The sequence below is a fragment of the Monodelphis domestica genome, chromosome 2, assembly GCF_027887165.1.
Source record: "Monodelphis domestica isolate mMonDom1 chromosome 2, mMonDom1.pri, whole genome shotgun sequence".
Classification (NCBI taxonomy): Eukaryota; Metazoa; Chordata; class Mammalia; order Didelphimorphia; family Didelphidae; genus Monodelphis; species Monodelphis domestica.
In genome coordinates, this window is record NC_077228.1 from 300601501 (window position 1) to 300620320 (window position 18820).

At 37.9% G+C, this 18820-nt stretch overlaps 1 protein-coding gene across 1 annotated transcript; it reads right to left on the reverse strand.

Moving 5' to 3' along the window:
• Positions 1 to 4572: 4572 nt before the first annotated feature.
• Positions 4573 to 17355, reverse strand: LOC100017013 (glutathione S-transferase). Its single transcript, XM_001370667.4, has 6 exons — positions 17148 to 17355; positions 15064 to 15115; positions 12172 to 12304; positions 8921 to 9062; positions 6549 to 6680; positions 4573 to 4913 (listed from the first exon to the last, which is right to left on the reverse strand). The coding sequence occupies exons 1-6, from the start codon at positions 17232 to 17234 to the stop codon at positions 4764 to 4766; spliced, it is 696 nt and encodes a 231-aa protein (XP_001370704.2). The 5' UTR covers positions 17235 to 17355; the 3' UTR covers positions 4573 to 4763.
• Positions 17356 to 18820: the final 1465 nt, after the last annotated feature.

Below are 18820 nucleotides of genomic sequence, written 5' to 3' on the forward strand. Positions count from 1 at the left end.
ATTTCTAAAGAATAATTTAATTTTAGGGATTGCATTTCTTATAAATATCATCTTAATGAGAGCTATTGTGCCTTCTTCTAACACATTCATGCCTAAGAAAATTTCAGCTGCATCTGTGATTTTTTCAAGGAAATTTGTAGATGTCTCATTCACTTTCTGTTTAATACTCTCAAATTTAGACCAAGCATTAGGCCTTTTAGTATGTCTCTTCATCACATCCATAATTGATTTTCTGGCCTTTTTCATCATTTCATAATCAGTTGAAGTATTCATATTCACACCTTGAAAATCTTCTGGCCCTGGGGTCAATACTGGATCATTCCTTGTTTCCTCTATAAATTTGTTTCTTTCCCTTTTTGTTAATATTTCTTTTATTAATAAATAAAAATCACCCCCCCACTGGGCTACCCAACTCCCCCCCCCCTTTTTTTAAACCCTTACCTTCCATCTTGGAGTCAATACTGTGTATTGGCTCCAAGGCAGAAGAGTGGTAAGGGCTAGGCAATGGGGGTCAAGTGACTTGCCCAGGGTCACACAGCTGGGAAGTGTCTGAGGCCAGATTTGAACCTAGGACCTCCCATCTCTAGGGCTAGCTCTCAATCCACTGAGCTACCCAGCTGCCCCCTTTTTTAAAAAATCACCACAATCAGGGTCAAAGATATCTATTGCCCTTTGAAATTCTCTTACAACCTTATTAGGTTATCAGCAAAGGATGGTGTCCTACATCTAATGGTTTCTAAATCCTCCAGTGTGAATAATTTGTGTGTTTTCACTTTCTATATCTCATCTTGGGTCAAAACTGGGATATCTCTTTAAGGGAACAGTGATGGTTAATTTTTATTGCATTCTGCCTCTTCCCATTCCAATGTAGACACTTTCTTTATTTTTCCATCATTATTTTTCTTATTAACCTCATTATCTTTTAAATCATTTACAAAATCATTGTTTAAAATCATCCTCACGTTCACACACATCTCCATTGCCTCTATATTGTCTTTCATAATCATAATCATCTGTTCCATCTCAGAATCCTTTGTAATACACAACACAATATCTTTCAATCTATAGCCAACACCAAACACCAAGATTTTACATTTCTATAATACAAATAAACATATACAAGTAAAAGGTACATGGGATAATATGGATCTGATAGTTAAAGACATCAATGGTTTCATCCACTCATATCCTAACAGTACATAACAACACTGGGGAAACAGAGAAAAAATTATATAAGGGATATATAAAAACACAGTCCCATATAAAAATAATACAATATTTATCATGTCCCCATACACGATGTTTACATTCAACATAGAGTTACTATACAATACAGGATATGATGTATTATAATCCACTTTGATTATTATTTATAAACACTAAAGAACAGAACAAAAAAAATCCAATTAAAAAAATCAACAAAAATCAAAATGGCTTCCTAGCACATGTACTAGTGGCCTTCAAACTTTTAAATGCCCCTCAGAATCCAGCAAGAGTTAGAGAGTTCCATGTCAATTAGGGCATTTACCCTGAGGAGCAGCCAAATGCTGAACAGGGTCAATGGAATGTTGCACTTAACTGCCTCTTAGTCATCAACCTATTGATCTGACTATTTTTCCCTGGCCTGGAGTCCACCATTAGTGACTCTCCCATCCCAGATAGGAGGAAAGATAGAGAATTATGGGTTCCTTTTTTTCTTAAACTTCCAAAACAGAGAGAAAATATTTATTTTGGGAACATTCCCCCCTTTCTCTTCCCCCCTTTCCCCCAAATCATTAAGTCAGCAGTAAGGTGATGTAGGAAGGTGAAATAAAGATGAACTAAACAACTATGTTTACCACCCTACCCCACCACTGTTACACTTACTTTGGGCTTACAAGATTGAACTCTCACAAATGATAATTAAAAGGACATATTGGACACACAAAAACTAAGTAAAAATATTGGCTTCCCTTGACCCTACCTCTAAGTGTTGAGTTTCATTAAGTTAAGTTACCTTGCTTTGGAATAAATTCTAACAAAATGGCTCTTATTATTTGCATAGAGAAATGAAACCACTAGTTTTCTCCCAAAACTATCTCTTGAGTTTATAAGTCAATGGCTATTTTTAAAAGGGAAAACTTGCAAAGTTAATCTTTGTTTCCCTTGATTGTATTAAAAATAATCTTTAAAAAAAAAAACCCACAAGTAAAACCATGATTAAACAATATGAGAGAAAGAAATAGGAAGTTTTCTTTAATTGAAATTTCTGGTTAACTAAGTTAAACAACCATTTTTTAGAATTGAAAATCCCTCTAAAATAGGATAAGATTATTTTCCTGCCTAAATCATACAGATTTAATATAAATGAATATTTCCCCTCTTGTTGAGGATCCTGATGGACATCAGAGCAAGTGTAAAAGGTTTGATTCCATACAGAATCTAATGTATCTTTTAGTAATTCTTTTTTTTTTAAACCCTTACTTTCTGTCTTGGAATCAATACTGTGTATTAGTTCTAAGGCAGAAGAGTGGTAAGGGCTAGGAAATGAGGGTCAAGTGATTTTCCCAGGATCACACAACTAGGAAGTTTCTGAGGCCAGATTTGAACCCAGGACCTCCCATTTCCAGGCCTGGCTCTCAATCCACTGAGTCACCCAGCTGCCCCCCTCATTTAATAATTCTTTAAAAATAAACATTATTATCATCTTATTTTCTAATTATTTGTAACTTTCTCCCTCCAACCACCTCAAAAAAAGAATAAAGAAAATTTTGGATAAATTGGAGGGGAGGCAGATAACAGTGGAATTATATTGAATTCAGAATGAGTGGGGGTGGGGGTGAGAGGTAAGGGAACAAGCTTTTCTTGAGTGTTTCCCAATTATTATCTCATTTGATTCACATGATAGCCTAGGGATCAAAGTGCTATTTTCATCTACATTTTGTGGTTGACTTGAGTTTGAATCCCTGACCTACCATTTATTTGTATGACCTAAGATTAAGCTTGGTGGCACAGTATATAGAGTGCTAGGTCTGGAGTCAGGAAGACTCATCTGGTTTTCTAACTGTATTTTATTTTTTCAAAAGTTTTTCAAAAGTTTGCATTTTGTATTTTACATTTTGAATTTCTGTAATTGTATGTTTTGCACTTACATTTCTGCAAATATATTTTCATTGATTATTTGTTTTCATTAAATTTTTCTTTTCTTTGATTTATATCCCATGTGCAGCTTAGCATAGATTAGATGGAGCAATAAGAATAGGATAAGATAAATGTAAGAATAAGACTATTTATTTTTGAAAATATAATAATAATGTTAGGTATAGCTTTAGAATTACATAGAATAGGGAGCATCCAGGAGAGATTTTTTTTAATCTCTCCATATGCTCAAAGAGGGGAAATTATAAGGATGACATTAGAAAATAAGTCTTGTTATATTAGTTTAAAGATAAGAAGTGAAGAAGCTGGCTTGAGAAAGAGTTGGAGTTTCAAAAAGAGCTGAGACAGAATGTCAGTTTCAAGTCTAATGGTTTTTTTCTGTGACAGTTGTTCTTTGTGTGTAGCAGTTGGTCTCTGGGAGTGACAGTTACTCTCTGGGTGTGTGACTGTTGCTCTGAGAGTTAAGTTACACTCTCTCTCTTGGATGAGGAGACATCTTTGCCTCTCTCTCTCTCTCTCTCTCTCACTGTCTGAGGTAGAAGGAAAGGAGGGAAAGACCTGAGGGAGTTAAATATTTTCTTTTTCCAATTTGGGAAATATTATTGCCTATCTATTGCTGTTTTTATAGGTTGTTTTAACTCTGAGAAGGCCAAAACAAAAACTGTGGTCTTTGGTTTGGACTCTGAGTCTGCTAAGGCTCAAAGTCCTAAATTGGTTCTTGTTGAAACTCAACCAGCTAGCCTGTGTTATTTTTATAACTTGAAGATGAAGTTAAGAATTATAAGGATAATAGTGTTAGTTTATTTAGAATAGTAAAAATTTGGATTAGTCAGATCAGGAAGGATCAGTTTAGTCTGTAGAAACAGGAGAAGCAGTTATTTGTGGAACCAGGGAGATTTATTTGGGTGGAGTTAGAATCCCTTAGAGTTAGAAATCCTTTTGTCTTTGTATTTTTAATAAATATTTTATTTTTTACAACAAGAATCTTATAGTATTCTTGTGCCTGATCCTGAAGAGACATTCACTTATGAGATTCACTTCACTGATATATACTGAAGATACTTCTAAGCACAGCAACCAGAGTATCTAAATCACTTTTTAAATAATAACCAATTCATTGTATTAGTTTTATAGTTTGCCTATTATTTTTCTACGAGTCAAGTCACTTAACTCTGCCTCGGTTTCCCCATCTGTCAAATGAACTGGAGAAGAAAATTGCAAACCACTACAAGATCTCTGCCAAGAAAACATCAAATAGAGTCACATAAAATCAGATATGATTGAATAACAACAAAAGGAGGAGGTAAGACTCAATGACCCCTAAGATCTCTTTTGGCTCCAAATCTATGATTCTATTAAATTTATAATTAAAATGAAATGAAATGAAAAAATATATAATTCCATGACACAAATTAAGGTGAAGTTCTGGTTAAATGAAATTTTATAATAAGCAATGTTTTAATTTTTCTGATTGATTATTAGCTTTTCTAATTTATAAAAAGGTCTACAGGGAGGCATCAGGTCTGCTGGTTATTCAACCAAGGAATGTCTCAGGACCACTTCCAAGTATTATGACTATAGATGGAAACTGAAACATTGCATTACTTAGAACTCTTTCTGAATATTCAGCTCATGTGTTTAAGAAACAAGTCTTCATCAACCTTGAATATCTTCTTTACCTCTTCAAGACCCATTGGATCCATTTCTTTTCTTTGACTGCCAGGTTTAAGGAATTTCTGAATGCTGGGGAGTTTGCTCATTCTAGCTTTGAACTCCTGAAATGGGGAAAAATGAAACAACCTGTAAATGAAGCAAAGAGCTTTTCACACTGGAGCAGAGCCCAAGGGTTGCTCATGCCAAGAATTCAGGGTCATTTTATCCTGGGGGAAAGCCTTGACAAACCTTTTCACTTCTGTGAGCAGTGAGGTTTGAATAGTCCTTAGGAACTCCTTGTTCTCCAAATGTAAAGCCCCCTTTTCAATTATATAACATATCTTTTCTTTTAAAAATGTTTATCCTGGGGCAGCTAGGTGACTCAGTGAATAGAGCCTTGACTAGAGACAAGAAGTCCTGGGTTCACATCTGGCCTCAGACACTTCCTAGCTGTGGGACCCTGGGCAAGGCATTTAGCCTCCATTGCCTAGCCCTTCTTGTTCTTTTGCCTTGAAACCAATAAACACTATTGATTCTAAGATGGAAGGCAAGGGTTTGAAAAAAATGTATATCTCACACTGATTTTCTTAATTGTTTGTATAGACTTCTTAAACATCAAGATGGAAGTGGTAACTTGAGGTAGTAGATGGAACACCAATTAGCCTCCACACTTAGAAAGACCCAAGTTCATGCTAGCTATGTGACTCTGAGCAAGTCACTTAACCTCAGACTATGACTATAAGCTATAGAGTTTCATTTGATTTTTATTGATGGTTGAGTTTGCCCAATGGGCTTTCTCTACATCAATGAATAACAGCCTTAGACCACCCCTGACCCAAATAAAAACTATATAGGAAATGTAAAAGGAAAGACAGCATAATTTGAGAGCTAAGCTAAGCTCCTGGAGGAGAAAGATGATGGCATTCATTTTTATATTACCCTACCTCTACTCCCAAAGTTGAATATGGCATTTTGTGCTAAATATGGGTGCTAAATATTTATTAGTGAATAAATTAAAGAATTTATCAAATTTGGGGCCTTTTTTAAGCATGTCTTCCATTAAAATTCTCCCCTGTATGTTAAATAGTGTGGAGGAGACCAATAATTCTTTTTTTTTTATTTAGTCAATTTAGAACATTATTCCTTGGTTAAAAGAATCATATTCTTTCCCACCCTCCCCTACTCCCACCTTTTCTCATAGCCAACACACAATTCCACTGAGACCAATAATTCTTAAAATCTATATTAGTAAAATGAAAGTTCTAGGTTCTAGGAGTTCACTGAATATTTTAATGTGACAAACAACCAAAGAAATTAACTTAAATTAAAAAAAATAAAGTTCTAGGTGGTCCCACCATGCTGGAAAGGCTTTGAACTTAGAGCCTGTCCATGGACCGTGTGCCTACCATCCATAAAAGCATTCAGCTAAATGCATTAAGGCTCATCATCAGAAGGATGCTCAATAGTTGATGGTTATTTTTGACCACAGCAGCTCATAAATATCATCTAAGAAGGGAGCTTGGTTATCCAAATAGAATTAGGCTCAGTAGATAAAGGACTCACAGAGAGGAAATCCCAGATCTTTTAAGCCAATTAGCAAGCATGTATTAATCACTTACTGCGTTCTAGGTGCTATTCTGAACTCTGGAGATAAAAAGGGACAAAAACCCAATTCTTGCCCTCAACAAGCTTACATTCTAATAAGGGGAGACAGCACAATATAGAGGGTAAATGGTGACCACTTTTGATGGGATTACCTGCAGTTTAGGGAATGCAGAGAGAATATCCGACTTTAATTCTTCAACCATTAGGATGGCTTCAAACAGCTGTATATCTGCCCAGCTCATCTGGTTGCCAACAAGATAATTTTTCCCATGACTTTTTAAAGCCTGTGGATCAGTGACAAGGAGAGAAAGAAAAGAATAAAGGGTACATTACTTCTAATATAATGGAAAGAGCAAAATCATACGGAAGAAAACATAATGTAGAAGAAATACAGAGAGCAATTTTATTGCTGTTTTCTTATTAAAGAAATAAGCATTTATTAAACACCTTCTATGTACTGGGTCCTGTGCTAAGTGGTGAGCATATAAGGAAAGGTTTAAAAAAACATTCCCTTTCTTAAGGATATCAGTGTAACAGAGGATGCAGCCTGTAAGCAACTATGAACAAACAAGCTATAGATAGGACAGATTTGGTGTTGTCTCAGAAGGAAGACACAGAAATTAAAGAGAAATGGAAAAAATGTTTTTGCAAAAGGTAGGAAAGAAACCAGTAGCCAGAGATGAGGGTAGAGAGACTTTCAGGCATGGGAGACAGTCAGTGAAAATTCCTGGGAGTCAGGAGATGGGAAGTCTCCTGTTAAAAACATCAAGGAGGTCACTGTTTCTGGATAGTGTTGGGCTTGCTATCAGGAACACTCCAGTTCAGATTTGACCTTAGAAACTTACTTACTATGTGACCCTGGGAACACGACCACTTAGTCTTTGTTTGCCTTAGTTTCCTCATCTGTAAAATGGATTTACCCTACCCTCCAGGTTGTTGTAAGGATAAAATGAGATAATACTTGTGAAGTCCTCAGCACAGTTGTCGAGCAGGCATATAGTGAGTGTGTTGTAAATGTTAGCTATTCTTATTATTGGAATTAAAAATCCATAGTGAAGTCTCTCATGGCATCAGTATTTCCCAAATGCCTAAAATCTTGGCTTCCATTTTAAAACTTATTCAACAAATCAATAGTACAAATGCAAACACAAACCCATATTTAGTCTCATCTGGTAAAGATACAAAGACCAAAAATAACCCAATTCCTGCCACCAAGGAGCTTCTACTGTACCAGGAGGATGCTGCTGCAACGTACATAGACATAATGTACCCTGTATATACTTGAAGCACTATGAATAGCTGGGCAAAATCTTCACTTCATTGACACACCCAGAAATAAAGAACTTGGGGGTCATCTACTCCAGCTCCCTTATTTTCCAAAGGAGTAAAAGGAGACCCACCAATGTTAAATTCATGTGCCCATGGAATACAACTAGAAAATGCAATTTGAACTCAGATTGCAGATCTCACATCTAGTGATTTATTTTATATTAGAACATGTTGCCTCTCATGTTCTAGTAAAAGCTGTAATCTATAAAATCACAGCCTAATAATTTATGTAATTTAATACAGATGTCTTCTAAATGAAATCTGCAACTTGGAGTCAAAAGGACGTTGATTCTCCTTTCTGCTTTGCCATTTACTGCATGATCTTGGGCAAGTCACTGCATTTCTCTGAAATTCCATTTCCTCACCCATAAGTGGGAGTGATATTTGCACTGCTTACCTAATAGGGGTGTTGTGAAAAGTAAGTAAAATGCTACTTATAAAGCTTTTGATAGTCATAAAGCACGTGTTAATTTAAGATGCTACAGAATTGAAAACTTTTCCCAATGTGATCCCAACTTACCTTTCCAGCCTTCATTTTATGTTATGGTTGTTCACACAGGCTAAGTCCAGACTTGTTGTCCTTCTTCCTGTTCCTCAGTCAAGGGATCCCATGTGTTTGCACAATCTGGCGCCCATGCCCAGACTGTACACTTTCTTTACCTTTATCTCTACTGAGTCCCTAGATTCCTCCAAAGGTCACCTCAGAAGTCACCTATTATCTAATAATTTCCCTGGCCCCATCCCCACTTATTAGTATTGTCGTTGATCAGTCTTTTAAGCTGTATCTGACTTTTTGTGACTCCAGGTTGGGTTTTCTTGGCAGAGATACCGGAATAGTTTGCCATATCCTTCTCTAGCTCATTTGATAACTGAGGAAACTGTGGCAAACAGGGTTAAGTGACTTGTCCAGGGTCACATAGTCAGTAAGTGTCTGAGGATGGATTTGAACTCAAAAAGATGCACTATACCACCCAGTTATTTGTCCTGAAAAAAAATTCCTTATATTTATTTGTGTGTGTGTATGCATGTGTGTGTGTGTGTGTGTGTGTGTGTGTGTGTGTGTGTCTAACCTCAAAGCCTGTGGTCTTTCTCCTGTACTATGCTGCCTCCAACATTTCTGCCCTGTCACATATGTGCTCTGAATGAAGTAGAGAAGGCAGTTGTAATTTCAGTGAAGTACCTCCTTGCTCCATACCTTCTCATACACTGGGAAGAATCTTTCAGTGGCTCTCTCCAGGATGAAGTTGAGGTTCTTTTCCTCTTCTCCAGGATAACACAGTGGGTAGTACATGATCATTTCATTCAGATCTCTCATCCCTTCCACATACATGTCAATCCTGGAGAAGGAAAATGGCATAAATAAGAATATGATTACTACCAAAAACAACTGAAGAACCATTTAATAATCACAACTGATGCAGAGAGAAAGCTTTGAAATTTGCAAAGCTCTTTATCTATTTTATTCCATTTGAGCCTCTCCATACTAAAAGCTGGGTACTAGAGGTATTATTATCCCCATTTTAGAGCTGAGCAAACTGAGTTTCAGGGGGTGACTTGTCCAGTGACCCCGTTAATGTGTCAGGGACAAGTTTTGAACCTGGTCTTCCTGACTCTAACACTATATCTTAGATATGCCACTTGCTATCTATGACCTTGGGTATGTCACAAACTTTCTATGCCTAGGTTTCCTTATTTGTACAGAGAAGTGGTTGGACTAGAAGACTCCCAAGGTCTCTTATTGCTCTAAATCTTTGATCTCATCACACTTCACTTTATTCCTTCCTAAAAGGTAGGTGGCTCCGTGTCCCAGGACCTAAAACCAGTTGCTAGTGTGGAGGAAGTTCCCAGAAAGGATGCATTATGCTTACTGCCCAAGCATGTTAAAAAATATAGACCTCAGGGACAGCAGCTAGGTGGCTCAGTGGATCCAGAGCCAGGCACAGATACAGGAGGATCCAGGGTTCAAATCTGACCTCAGACACTTCCTAGACCCTGGGCAAAACACTTGACACCCCCCCCCCATTGCCTAGCCCTTACTTGTGTGTGTGTGTGTGTGTGTGTGTGAGAGAGAGAGCGAGAGAGAGAGAGAGAGAGAGAGAGAGAGAGAGAGAGAGAGAGAGAGAGAGAGAGAGAGAGAGAGTTCAGATGATGTAAGTTTCAGGACTTAATAAACAGAGAGAATACAATAAATGCCCAAGAAACATGATATATTAGAATGAGTCAAGGAAATGGTCAACTGGGCAAAGAAAGGTTGAAAGGGACCCCATTGATTTAGTGGCAACAATGAAATGACCTTGAAAGCAGGGACAATTCTTGGGGAAGAGGTTGTAGGTGGCCCCTGAAGTGTTTCTGACTGCCTCATTTAGAGCAATGGTTCCAATTCAATCTAGCTAACAAACACTTTTAAAATCCCTTGAGGGTCAATCAATAAACATTTACTAACCACCTACTATGCTTTGGGTACTGTGCTAGGGAGACAAAGACAAAAAAGAAAAAATTCTTGAACTCAAAGGATAATGTTTGATTGTGAAAAATAATGTGCATATATAAATAAATGTTATATCTATGATACAGAATTACTGGGGTGGGGGTGAGGGGGTCAGGAAATGAAGGAAGTCAGAAAAAAGCTCTCAAGTAGGAGGTGATATTGAGGTGAGCTTTGAAGGGATCTCAGAATTCTGAAAGCCAGAGATAAAAGGGGAGTACATGCCAGGCATGGGATCTAGAGTGCTTTTGCAAAGCCACAGAGCTAGAAGCCTTGATATTTTATTTAAAGTAGTAAGAAAGCAAATTAGGCTGGAAGGTGGAATGTGTAAAGATGAGTAATATGTAATAAGCCCAGAAAGATATTGATTGGAGGTTAACTCCAGCTTTGAATGGCTATGAATACAAACCAGAAAAGTTTATACTTTATACTAGAGGCAGGGAACTGCTGGAGATTTTTGAGTGAGTTCCAATTTCCTTTGTCTTTTGTCATATTTGTAGGACTTGGTCATCTCTTTGAGACTTTAATACTTATATTGTTCATTATTTTGTGTGTGTGTGACCCCATTAGTGATTTTTTTGGCAAAGATATTGAAATGGTTTGCCATTTTCTTCTCTAGCTCATTTTACCAGCGTGGAAATTGAGATAAACAATTAAATGGCTTGGCCAGACTCCCACAGCTAGTAATTGCCAGAGGTTGGATGGGAACTCAAGAAGATAAGTCTTCCTGACTCCATGCCCAGTACAGTATCTACTGCACTCCTTGTAGAAATTGTCCTTCCTTCTAATTTTTGTATCTTCCCTGTTGACTTATCAGCTTGTACTTCAGGGTTTAACATTTTCATCTAGTTTTAGCCTTTTTTCCTTATAAACTCTTTTGCTCACTTCTTGAAACTCTCTCTTTGTCCTAGGGCTTTCCTGCAAATCTGCCTCAACCTCTTCTCATATTGAAGAATATATTTGTCCCAGCTAGGACCTGGGCCCCTAGCCTAATCAGCTTCTGAGATAGACATAGCTACCTCAACTGGATTTCAGTCCTCTTCCTTTTAAACATGGCACAAGCCCAGTTCCTTCTATGGTTCTTTCTTTCACTGTCCTATATCAGCTTCTATCACTTTTGGGGAGTTGGGGTAAGGTGGAAATTAGGCAGAATCAATGCCTATTGCTTGCTGCAATGGAGGCTGGATTGGGGTTATTGCTCAGAGTTTCTGCAGCAGGTGAGGGAGAAAACAAGTCCTTGTGCAGGTCCAAAGCACAAGCCTGTGGATTGGCTTATATACCCTATGTAGTATGCTGCATATAAGGGGAAGGGGGTGCCTACTGAATACCTTAAGGACATTTAGAATAAAGGATCATCAGGTTATAGATTTAAACCTAGAAGGGATCTCAGAAACTACTTAGTAGACTCCTTACTTTATAGATGAGAAAATTGAGATTCAAGGAGGTTCAATGATTTGAAATGGGTCAAACAAATAAGCCTGAGATATGAGTTTTGAACTAAGTCATAGGATCATAGATAGGGAATTAGAAGGGACCTCAAAAGACGACTAGTTCAACCCCTTCACTTTATGGATAAGGAAACTGAGGACCAGGGTAATAAAAAGAAGTCATACTAGTAGCATTCTTCAGAGGTGAAATTTGAACTCATGCCATAGGACAATTAGGTATTGTAGTAGATAGTAGAGTAGATAGATAGAGCATCAAGCCTGGAATCAGGAGGATCTGAGTTCAAAGTCAGCCTCAGACACTTAGAAGCTATGTGATAATGGTTATTAGGAGCAAATTATTGTAATGCATCAGTAGCAAGTCTTGGGAGTCTGGAAGATCTGGGTTCAAGTTTTGCCTTTAAACCCTACTAGCTGTATGTATGGCCCAGGGCAATCTCAATTATTAAAGAGAATTTCCTAAAATGAAAAGGGTGACTTCCATGTTTTATCACAAGTATGAAATGATTACTGTACAGAGCTTTCTCCTTCAGGTCCTTCCCATACAAGTTGTATTTGGCAGCTATATACTTCAGGATGGCTCTGGTTTGTACCAGGTTCAGTCCATCAATTTCAACCATTGGCACTTGTTGATACATCAGGTTTCCACCTAAAAATGGAAAGAGATATCAGGTCAGTGACTTACTCCCCCTCATTAGAGTATGAGTGTGGAATGGTAGTTTGGGATCCAGAAGAGACCTGGAACATCATCCACTTCACCTCTCTCATTTTATAGCAGTGGAAAATGAAGCCCAAGATGGACCTGCTTAATAAATAATTGATTTCCTTTCCATATGTTTACCTACATAGATGGCACAGTGGATAGTGTAGGAAATTCTGCCTCAGACACTTGCTAGCTATGTGGCCCTGTGGCTCAAGCCTCAGTTTCCTCATCTGTAAAATGAGGATCATAATAGCACCTACCTTAAAGTTGGCTGTGAGGATTAAATTTGTAAAAAGCTTTGTGGACTTTAAAGGGTTACATAAATTGGGATGATTATTATACTATATTTGTTGCTTCCTTTTAAAAAATGAAAAAAAATTTAAGATTTGAAAAAAATCTTTTATGTGCCTCAGATCGTACTTGGTACACAGTAGGTGCTTAATAAATACTTCTTGATAGACTAATTAATATATGCTCTCTCTTTAAATCCTATTGCCATGCCTTAGAATAGGTTCTCATCAGCTCCTATCTAGATTATTTGAATATGTTTCTAATTGGTCACCATACTTCCAGGCTCTCTCTTTTCCCCTGAGCCCTTCCTAACTAGTCTTCTGAAAGGATGACAATTCAGGTTACTTCTTTGCATAAAAAATTTCTGGGGGCTTCTGGGTTAACGTGTCTGTGGTCTAGATATAGAACTCATCCTCTCCTCTTCACCTACCAATATAAACTACCTCAAAAGGCCAAAAAATCCAAACCCATATGGATGAAGGGACTCTATAGTAGGGTGAAGCATTGAAGGTATGTGGGATTTGGGCATTTCCACACTATAAGGGAGTGAAATAGCTTCCACCAAAACGTGAGCTGAACAACCCTCCCCCCACCCCACCTACGGAGCCAGAGTCAGAGCCAGTGAGCTAGAATCAGTGAGTGAGCAAGGGGCACCTCTAGAGCAATCAAGGGGCACTTCTATGTCCTTGGCAGCTGACTAAGACCACCAAAGACCTACCCCTGAGAGCAGCTAGACCTGAGACCCCAGCAAACTGAAGAGCACTGACCTTGGGCTCCTGCATGTTGAAATAGCACAGAGAAGGGCAATAAACAGTAGAAGCTGCAGAGATTCAAGAGGTGGCCTCAGGCAAAAACTGAGCTCCTTAGCTCCATACACAGAGAGCTTGCCCTCCTCATTCAGACTTCTGACTGGAAAGGGAAGGAAAAACCACCATAGTGATGGCAAATAATGCCCAGGAAAAACTACTTCCCAACACCAAGAAAAACAAGAAGAAGGCATTGACCCTGGATGATTTTTAAGGAGGAAAAAATCCAGACCACAGAAGAAATAGTAGGAGGACATACAAAAAATACATCCAAACCTTCAAAAAAAATGGAAATTGGCCACAACCTCTTCAAATCAGAGCTTATAAAAAAGATGGAAGGATTTTAGCAAGAAAAGTGGGAAATAATTTAAAAAGAAAATAACAGTTTAAAGGACAGGAACTCACAACTGGAGAAACAGCTGGAAGCCATGAAAAGCAGGATAGACCAAACTGAAAAGGAAAATTAAAAGATTATAGTGGAAAACCAGTTCTTAAAGACCAGAATTAGGCAATTGGAAGCCAATGAGTTTGCAAAACAGCAAGAATTAATAAAGCAAAGTCAAAAGACTGCCAAAATAGAAGAAAACAAAATATCTCACTGACAGATGATAGATCAGGAAAACCGGTCTTGAAGAAGTAATTTGAGAATCATTGGTCTACCTGAAAACCCAGAAACTAACAGAAATCTTGCATAAAAAATTCTAATAATTCCTAGTCATCTACTCTTTCCTTTCATTCAAGCTCCTGCATGACCTGACTCCATCCTAATCTTTCCAGTCTTATACCCCAACACCTTTTTTTAAGCTCCTACTTTCTGTCTTAGTAACAACTCTAAGATAGAAAGTTAAGGACTAAGCAAACAGGATTAAATAACTTGCCCAGGGTCACACAGCTTGGAAGTGTCTACAGTCAGATTTAAACCCCGGTGCTCCTTACTCCAGGTCTGGCATTCTATCCACTGAACCTTGTAGCTGCTCCTATCCCTGCATATCATTTTCTCCCTCCCTCCTTCTTCCCTTCCTTCCTTCCTTCCTTCCTTCCTTCCTTCCTTCCTTCCTTCCTACCTTCCTTCTTTCCTTCCTTCCTTCCTTCCTTCCTTCCTACCTTCCTTCCTTCCTTCCTTCCTTCTTTCCTTCTTTCCTTCCTTCCTTCCTTCTTTTCTTTCTTCCTTTCTTCCTCCGTCCCTCCCTCTCTTTTCCCTCCCTTCCTTCCTTCTTCCATCCCTGCCTCCTTCTCCCTCTCTTCTCCTCTCCTCTCCTCTCCTCTCCTCTCCTCTCCTCTCCTCTCCTCTCCTCTCCTCTCCTCTCCTCTCCTCTCCTCTCCTCTCCTCTCCTCTCCTCTCTCTCTCTCTCTCTCTCTCTCTCTCTCTCTCTCTCTCTCTCTCTCTCTCTCTCTCTCTCTCTCTCTCTCTCTCTCTCTCTCTCTCTCTCTCTCTCAGAGGAAAAATCTTTACTTTCTTCTTTCTGTGTCACTAAAATCCAATTCACACACAGATGAAGACATCACCCATGGAATCATTGGTTCTCTTGGAAGACAAAGGATGGACACCAGCAAAGGCAATAGGTCTTCATGGACTAGCATAATATAACAGCAAAACTGTGAACTCACTCTTAATTAAGTTATCAAAATCTTCAGCTGATTTTAATAGTTTTTCTTCAAACTGGAAAAGAAAAGAATACATGAGGCTATCAGAGCAATGGAATCACAGAATGTTAACACTGGGAGGGAACTTAGACATAACCTCAGACAATTGGATGGTATAACATTGGAATAGAAGTCAAAAAGATCAGAATTCAAATCCTACTTTAGGTCCATATTTACTAGTTGGGTGACCCTAGACATGTCATTTCACTTCTTTGAGCCTGAGTATCCTCATTTGCAAAAATGAGGAATTTGGAATAAATATCCTCTTAGGTTCTTTCCACCTCTACAACCATGATTCTATGTTGTCATTCAATAGTTCTCAAACATTTTATTCTCAGAATTTATCTTTTACCTTCTTAATATAATATTTAGAGGACCTACTGAAAGAGCTTCTGTTTATGTAGGTTTACTCGATCAATATTTTCAATGGCAAACATTAAAACAGATAAGTTTTAATATATTTTACTAAATTTTGGATATAGTTTCATTATTATCTGGATTTATTTAAAATAACCATAACAAACCCTTTCTAAATGAACCTAACAATGTTTCTTTCAATATTCCTGGAGCAAGAAAGGACATAGTAATTTATTTGCAATGTTAAACATTAAAATAGATAAATTCTAATATAACTTAATTTTAAATATTTAATCACAAATATATTTTTATTTTAATTCATTTAAAATAACAATAAAAACCCTTTACATAGTAACCTGTGTGCCACATAGTCCTCATAAAACCTCTGCAGAGCATAACGCCTAATCTAGACTGTAAATATAATAAAATGAAATTTTCAATATTAAAAATAGTGCTTAAGTTTATGATACGTAATGAGATTACACATCTGTTCACAAGTTAGTTGAATTTTCAATCTTGTGACAGAGTGAGAGATCAGGCTTAGCAGAATTACAGTCCATAGGATCTTAGGAGGCAGGTAGAGTTGGAAGAGACATAGGAGATTACCTCCACCAATTCCCTCATTTGATAGCAGAGGAAATGAAACACCACAGAAATGAAGTGATTGACTAATATCAGTTAGAGGGGTGGGGTGGGGTGTGAATCACTCTGAAAGGTCATTACAAGTTTTTTCTAGTATGTTAACCTAAATTACTAATGTTTAAATGTTTAGAAATTTCACAGAGTTTTTAAAGGCCATGTATATAATGAATCTGAACCTCCCCCATTCGAGGCCAATTTTTTTTAATCCATAAAATGAATATTTTTCAAATATCTAAAAATAAATTCAACCACTGTTCCTTGATATTTTTCAATTCTCCCACATGTCAGGGCTTTAACATTTTTTAAGACCCTTACCTTCCATCTTAGAATCAATACTGTATATTGATTACAAGGCAGAAGAGTGGTAAGAGCTAGGCAAATGGGTTAAGTGACTTGCCCAGGGTCACACAGCTAGGAAGTATCTGAGGTCAGATTTGAACCCAGGACCTCCTGTCTCTAGGCCTGGCTCTCAAGTCACTGAGCCACCCAGCTGCCCCCTGGACTTTTTAAATTAACAACAGCACTAAGCACTAATAATCTATTAGTGAAGTTAATCAGAGCTAGTATCATTCTTTGTGTCAAAGAATAGAAAACATTTTTCCCCCAAGAGTCATTACAATATAGGCAAAGATCCCAGATCACAGAATGTTAAAGGTAGGAGGAATATCAGAGATAATCTAATCCAACTTTCCAATTTTATAGATGATGAAATTGAGTCTCAGAGATGCAAGGAGGATTCCCTAAAGGTATATAACTAGTGTCCAGAGGACCTGAACCCAGGTGTGTTGAATTCAAATCCAGTGATCTTTCCACCACACTCTCTTTCCACTTTCAGAAAGAGAACTCAATAAACTCTTAATTATGAAGATAATCATGCCTTTCAACTTGCTCCTGAGGCTCAGTTCAGTGTTTTAAAAAAAAAAAGATGGTTATCCCATTGATTGGACCCCTTTTTTGAAGGGAATCATTCAATGAGTTCCATGTGACTGCTCCTCTAGTAATACTTGTTTTGAGGGGAAAAGGAATAAATTCAAGAAAAAAGCATCTACCTCGACTCCAGCAGCTGCCAAGAGCCAGCGCACTGATTCCATTCTGCCTCTTCCATTGAAGTAATGAAGTATGGGCTTCCCAGACATGATCTTCAATTCCTGGTTTTCTGAAAAACAGCAGAAAGCAGCGAGCTGACTAGGAACTAGAGATAAAAGTTGTCCTTTTTGTAATCTTGACTCCACTGAGAATAGCAGAGCTAAGTCCAAACACCAAGCTCAGAGAGCAGACTGGGAGGGAGAGAAGAGGGAAAGAAACTCATGGGAAGGGCAGGAGTCAAACCTACAATTTTTCCCCTTAAAGACAGGCAGAGGGCAGGGAAGCATGGATCCACTTAACTGCCTGACATGTATTTGGGGCTTTAGTGAGCAGTGTCTCCTCAGCTTAGCCTGGTTCACACAGGATATTTGAAATGTAAATGTAGAGCTTCTTTCACTGGGAAAGGAACGTCCACTCAGATCATTTTTCTCATTATATCAAAGTTGGTCTTCCTATTCTGGGTATCATGATTCTCATATAACTCTTTTTTTTTTTTTAAATTCCAGGGGTTATTCAAGGGGTAATAGTTATGCAGATATAGGTCAAGCCTTCATCCAGGAAATTCTCTTATCAAAACCCAAGAAGCTTAAGTTGATGGGAAAGTTTTCAGTGATGATGAATAGCAAAATAAATGATATGGACCTGTGATTTGATTTTTGTAGTGAGCTCCCTGGTGAGGGAATCACTTCCACCAATAGCAGACCTGCCATGGATCTGGGGCTTTTAGCCTGAGAGTTGCCTAGGACACAAAGAGGTAAGCAACTTGCCCAGGTTAAGCAACACTGCCTTAGGAGTCAGAATCAGATCTTGAAGCTGAAATGGCTTTTTTAATTACATACAATTCCTCATTTCCTCTTCACTGTAGAAATCCCATCTAATAAAATGTACATGGCTAAAAAGCTGATTTCTAATTGACAAGTGAAAGGACCCCATAAGTACAGAGATGCAATTATACACAGATTCCCATGCCTCCCATGAGAATGAGAACATTCCCTGAACAACTCACAAGCTCCCAGGGTTATGTCTTAGTTGAAATATCTCCAAAAGTTCATTTCTCAGCAGTTGTCTGTGCCTCATGGATATTCTACCCAATTTCTAAAGTTGCTGGAGTTTTCAATTGGACTATTGCTGGGGTTCTTCAAAAGAAGTACTAGCACTCTTTTGTGAGATTATTCAGCCAACATGCCTGGAGTTAACTTCATTTTCAGCTCTTGTGTGATTCAGGTCCACAGCCAGGTTCAGTCAGTAAACAAAAGAGACCCTCAACTTCATGTTAAGATTTTTTTTTCCTCCCAACTATAATCAACCTCTTCCTTCAAAGGAATTTCCTGGTCTCCCAGATATTTAGGTTCAGAAGAGTAAATGTCTATCATGGCTTAGGCATATGGTGTACAAGCCATTTAAAAATTATATGAAAGTTCTGATATCCCTCAAGGAGCCACTTAGAAACATTGGAGGAGCAGGCAGAACTAGCAGCCTCCTTCTTCCAATTATTTATTAGTCAAAACATCTGATCAAACAGAACATCAGAATCCCAGAGCAAAAGTCACTCAAATGTATTCTGAACATTAGCTTGAACTTTCAAATTCCCTAATCACATCACAATCTGTTGTTATTCCACCTCTTCCTCTGACTT

What these genes read in the sequence shown, in the direction of transcription:
- LOC100017013 (XM_001370667.4), bottom strand. Translation starts at nt 17,234, where the DNA reads ATGTCTGGGAAGCCCATACTTCATTACTTCAATGGAAGAGGCAGAATG. An exon ending in TGGCAGCTGCTGGAGTCGAG is followed by an intron (nt 15,116 to 17,147) that starts GTAGATGCTTTT and finishes TTTCTTTTCCAG; the next exon opens with TTTGAAGAAAAACTATTAAA. An exon ending in TCTTCCCAGTGTATGAGAAG is followed by an intron (nt 6,681 to 8,920) that starts GTATGGAGCAAG and finishes ACTGATCCACAG; the next exon opens with GCTTTAAAAAGTCATGGGAA.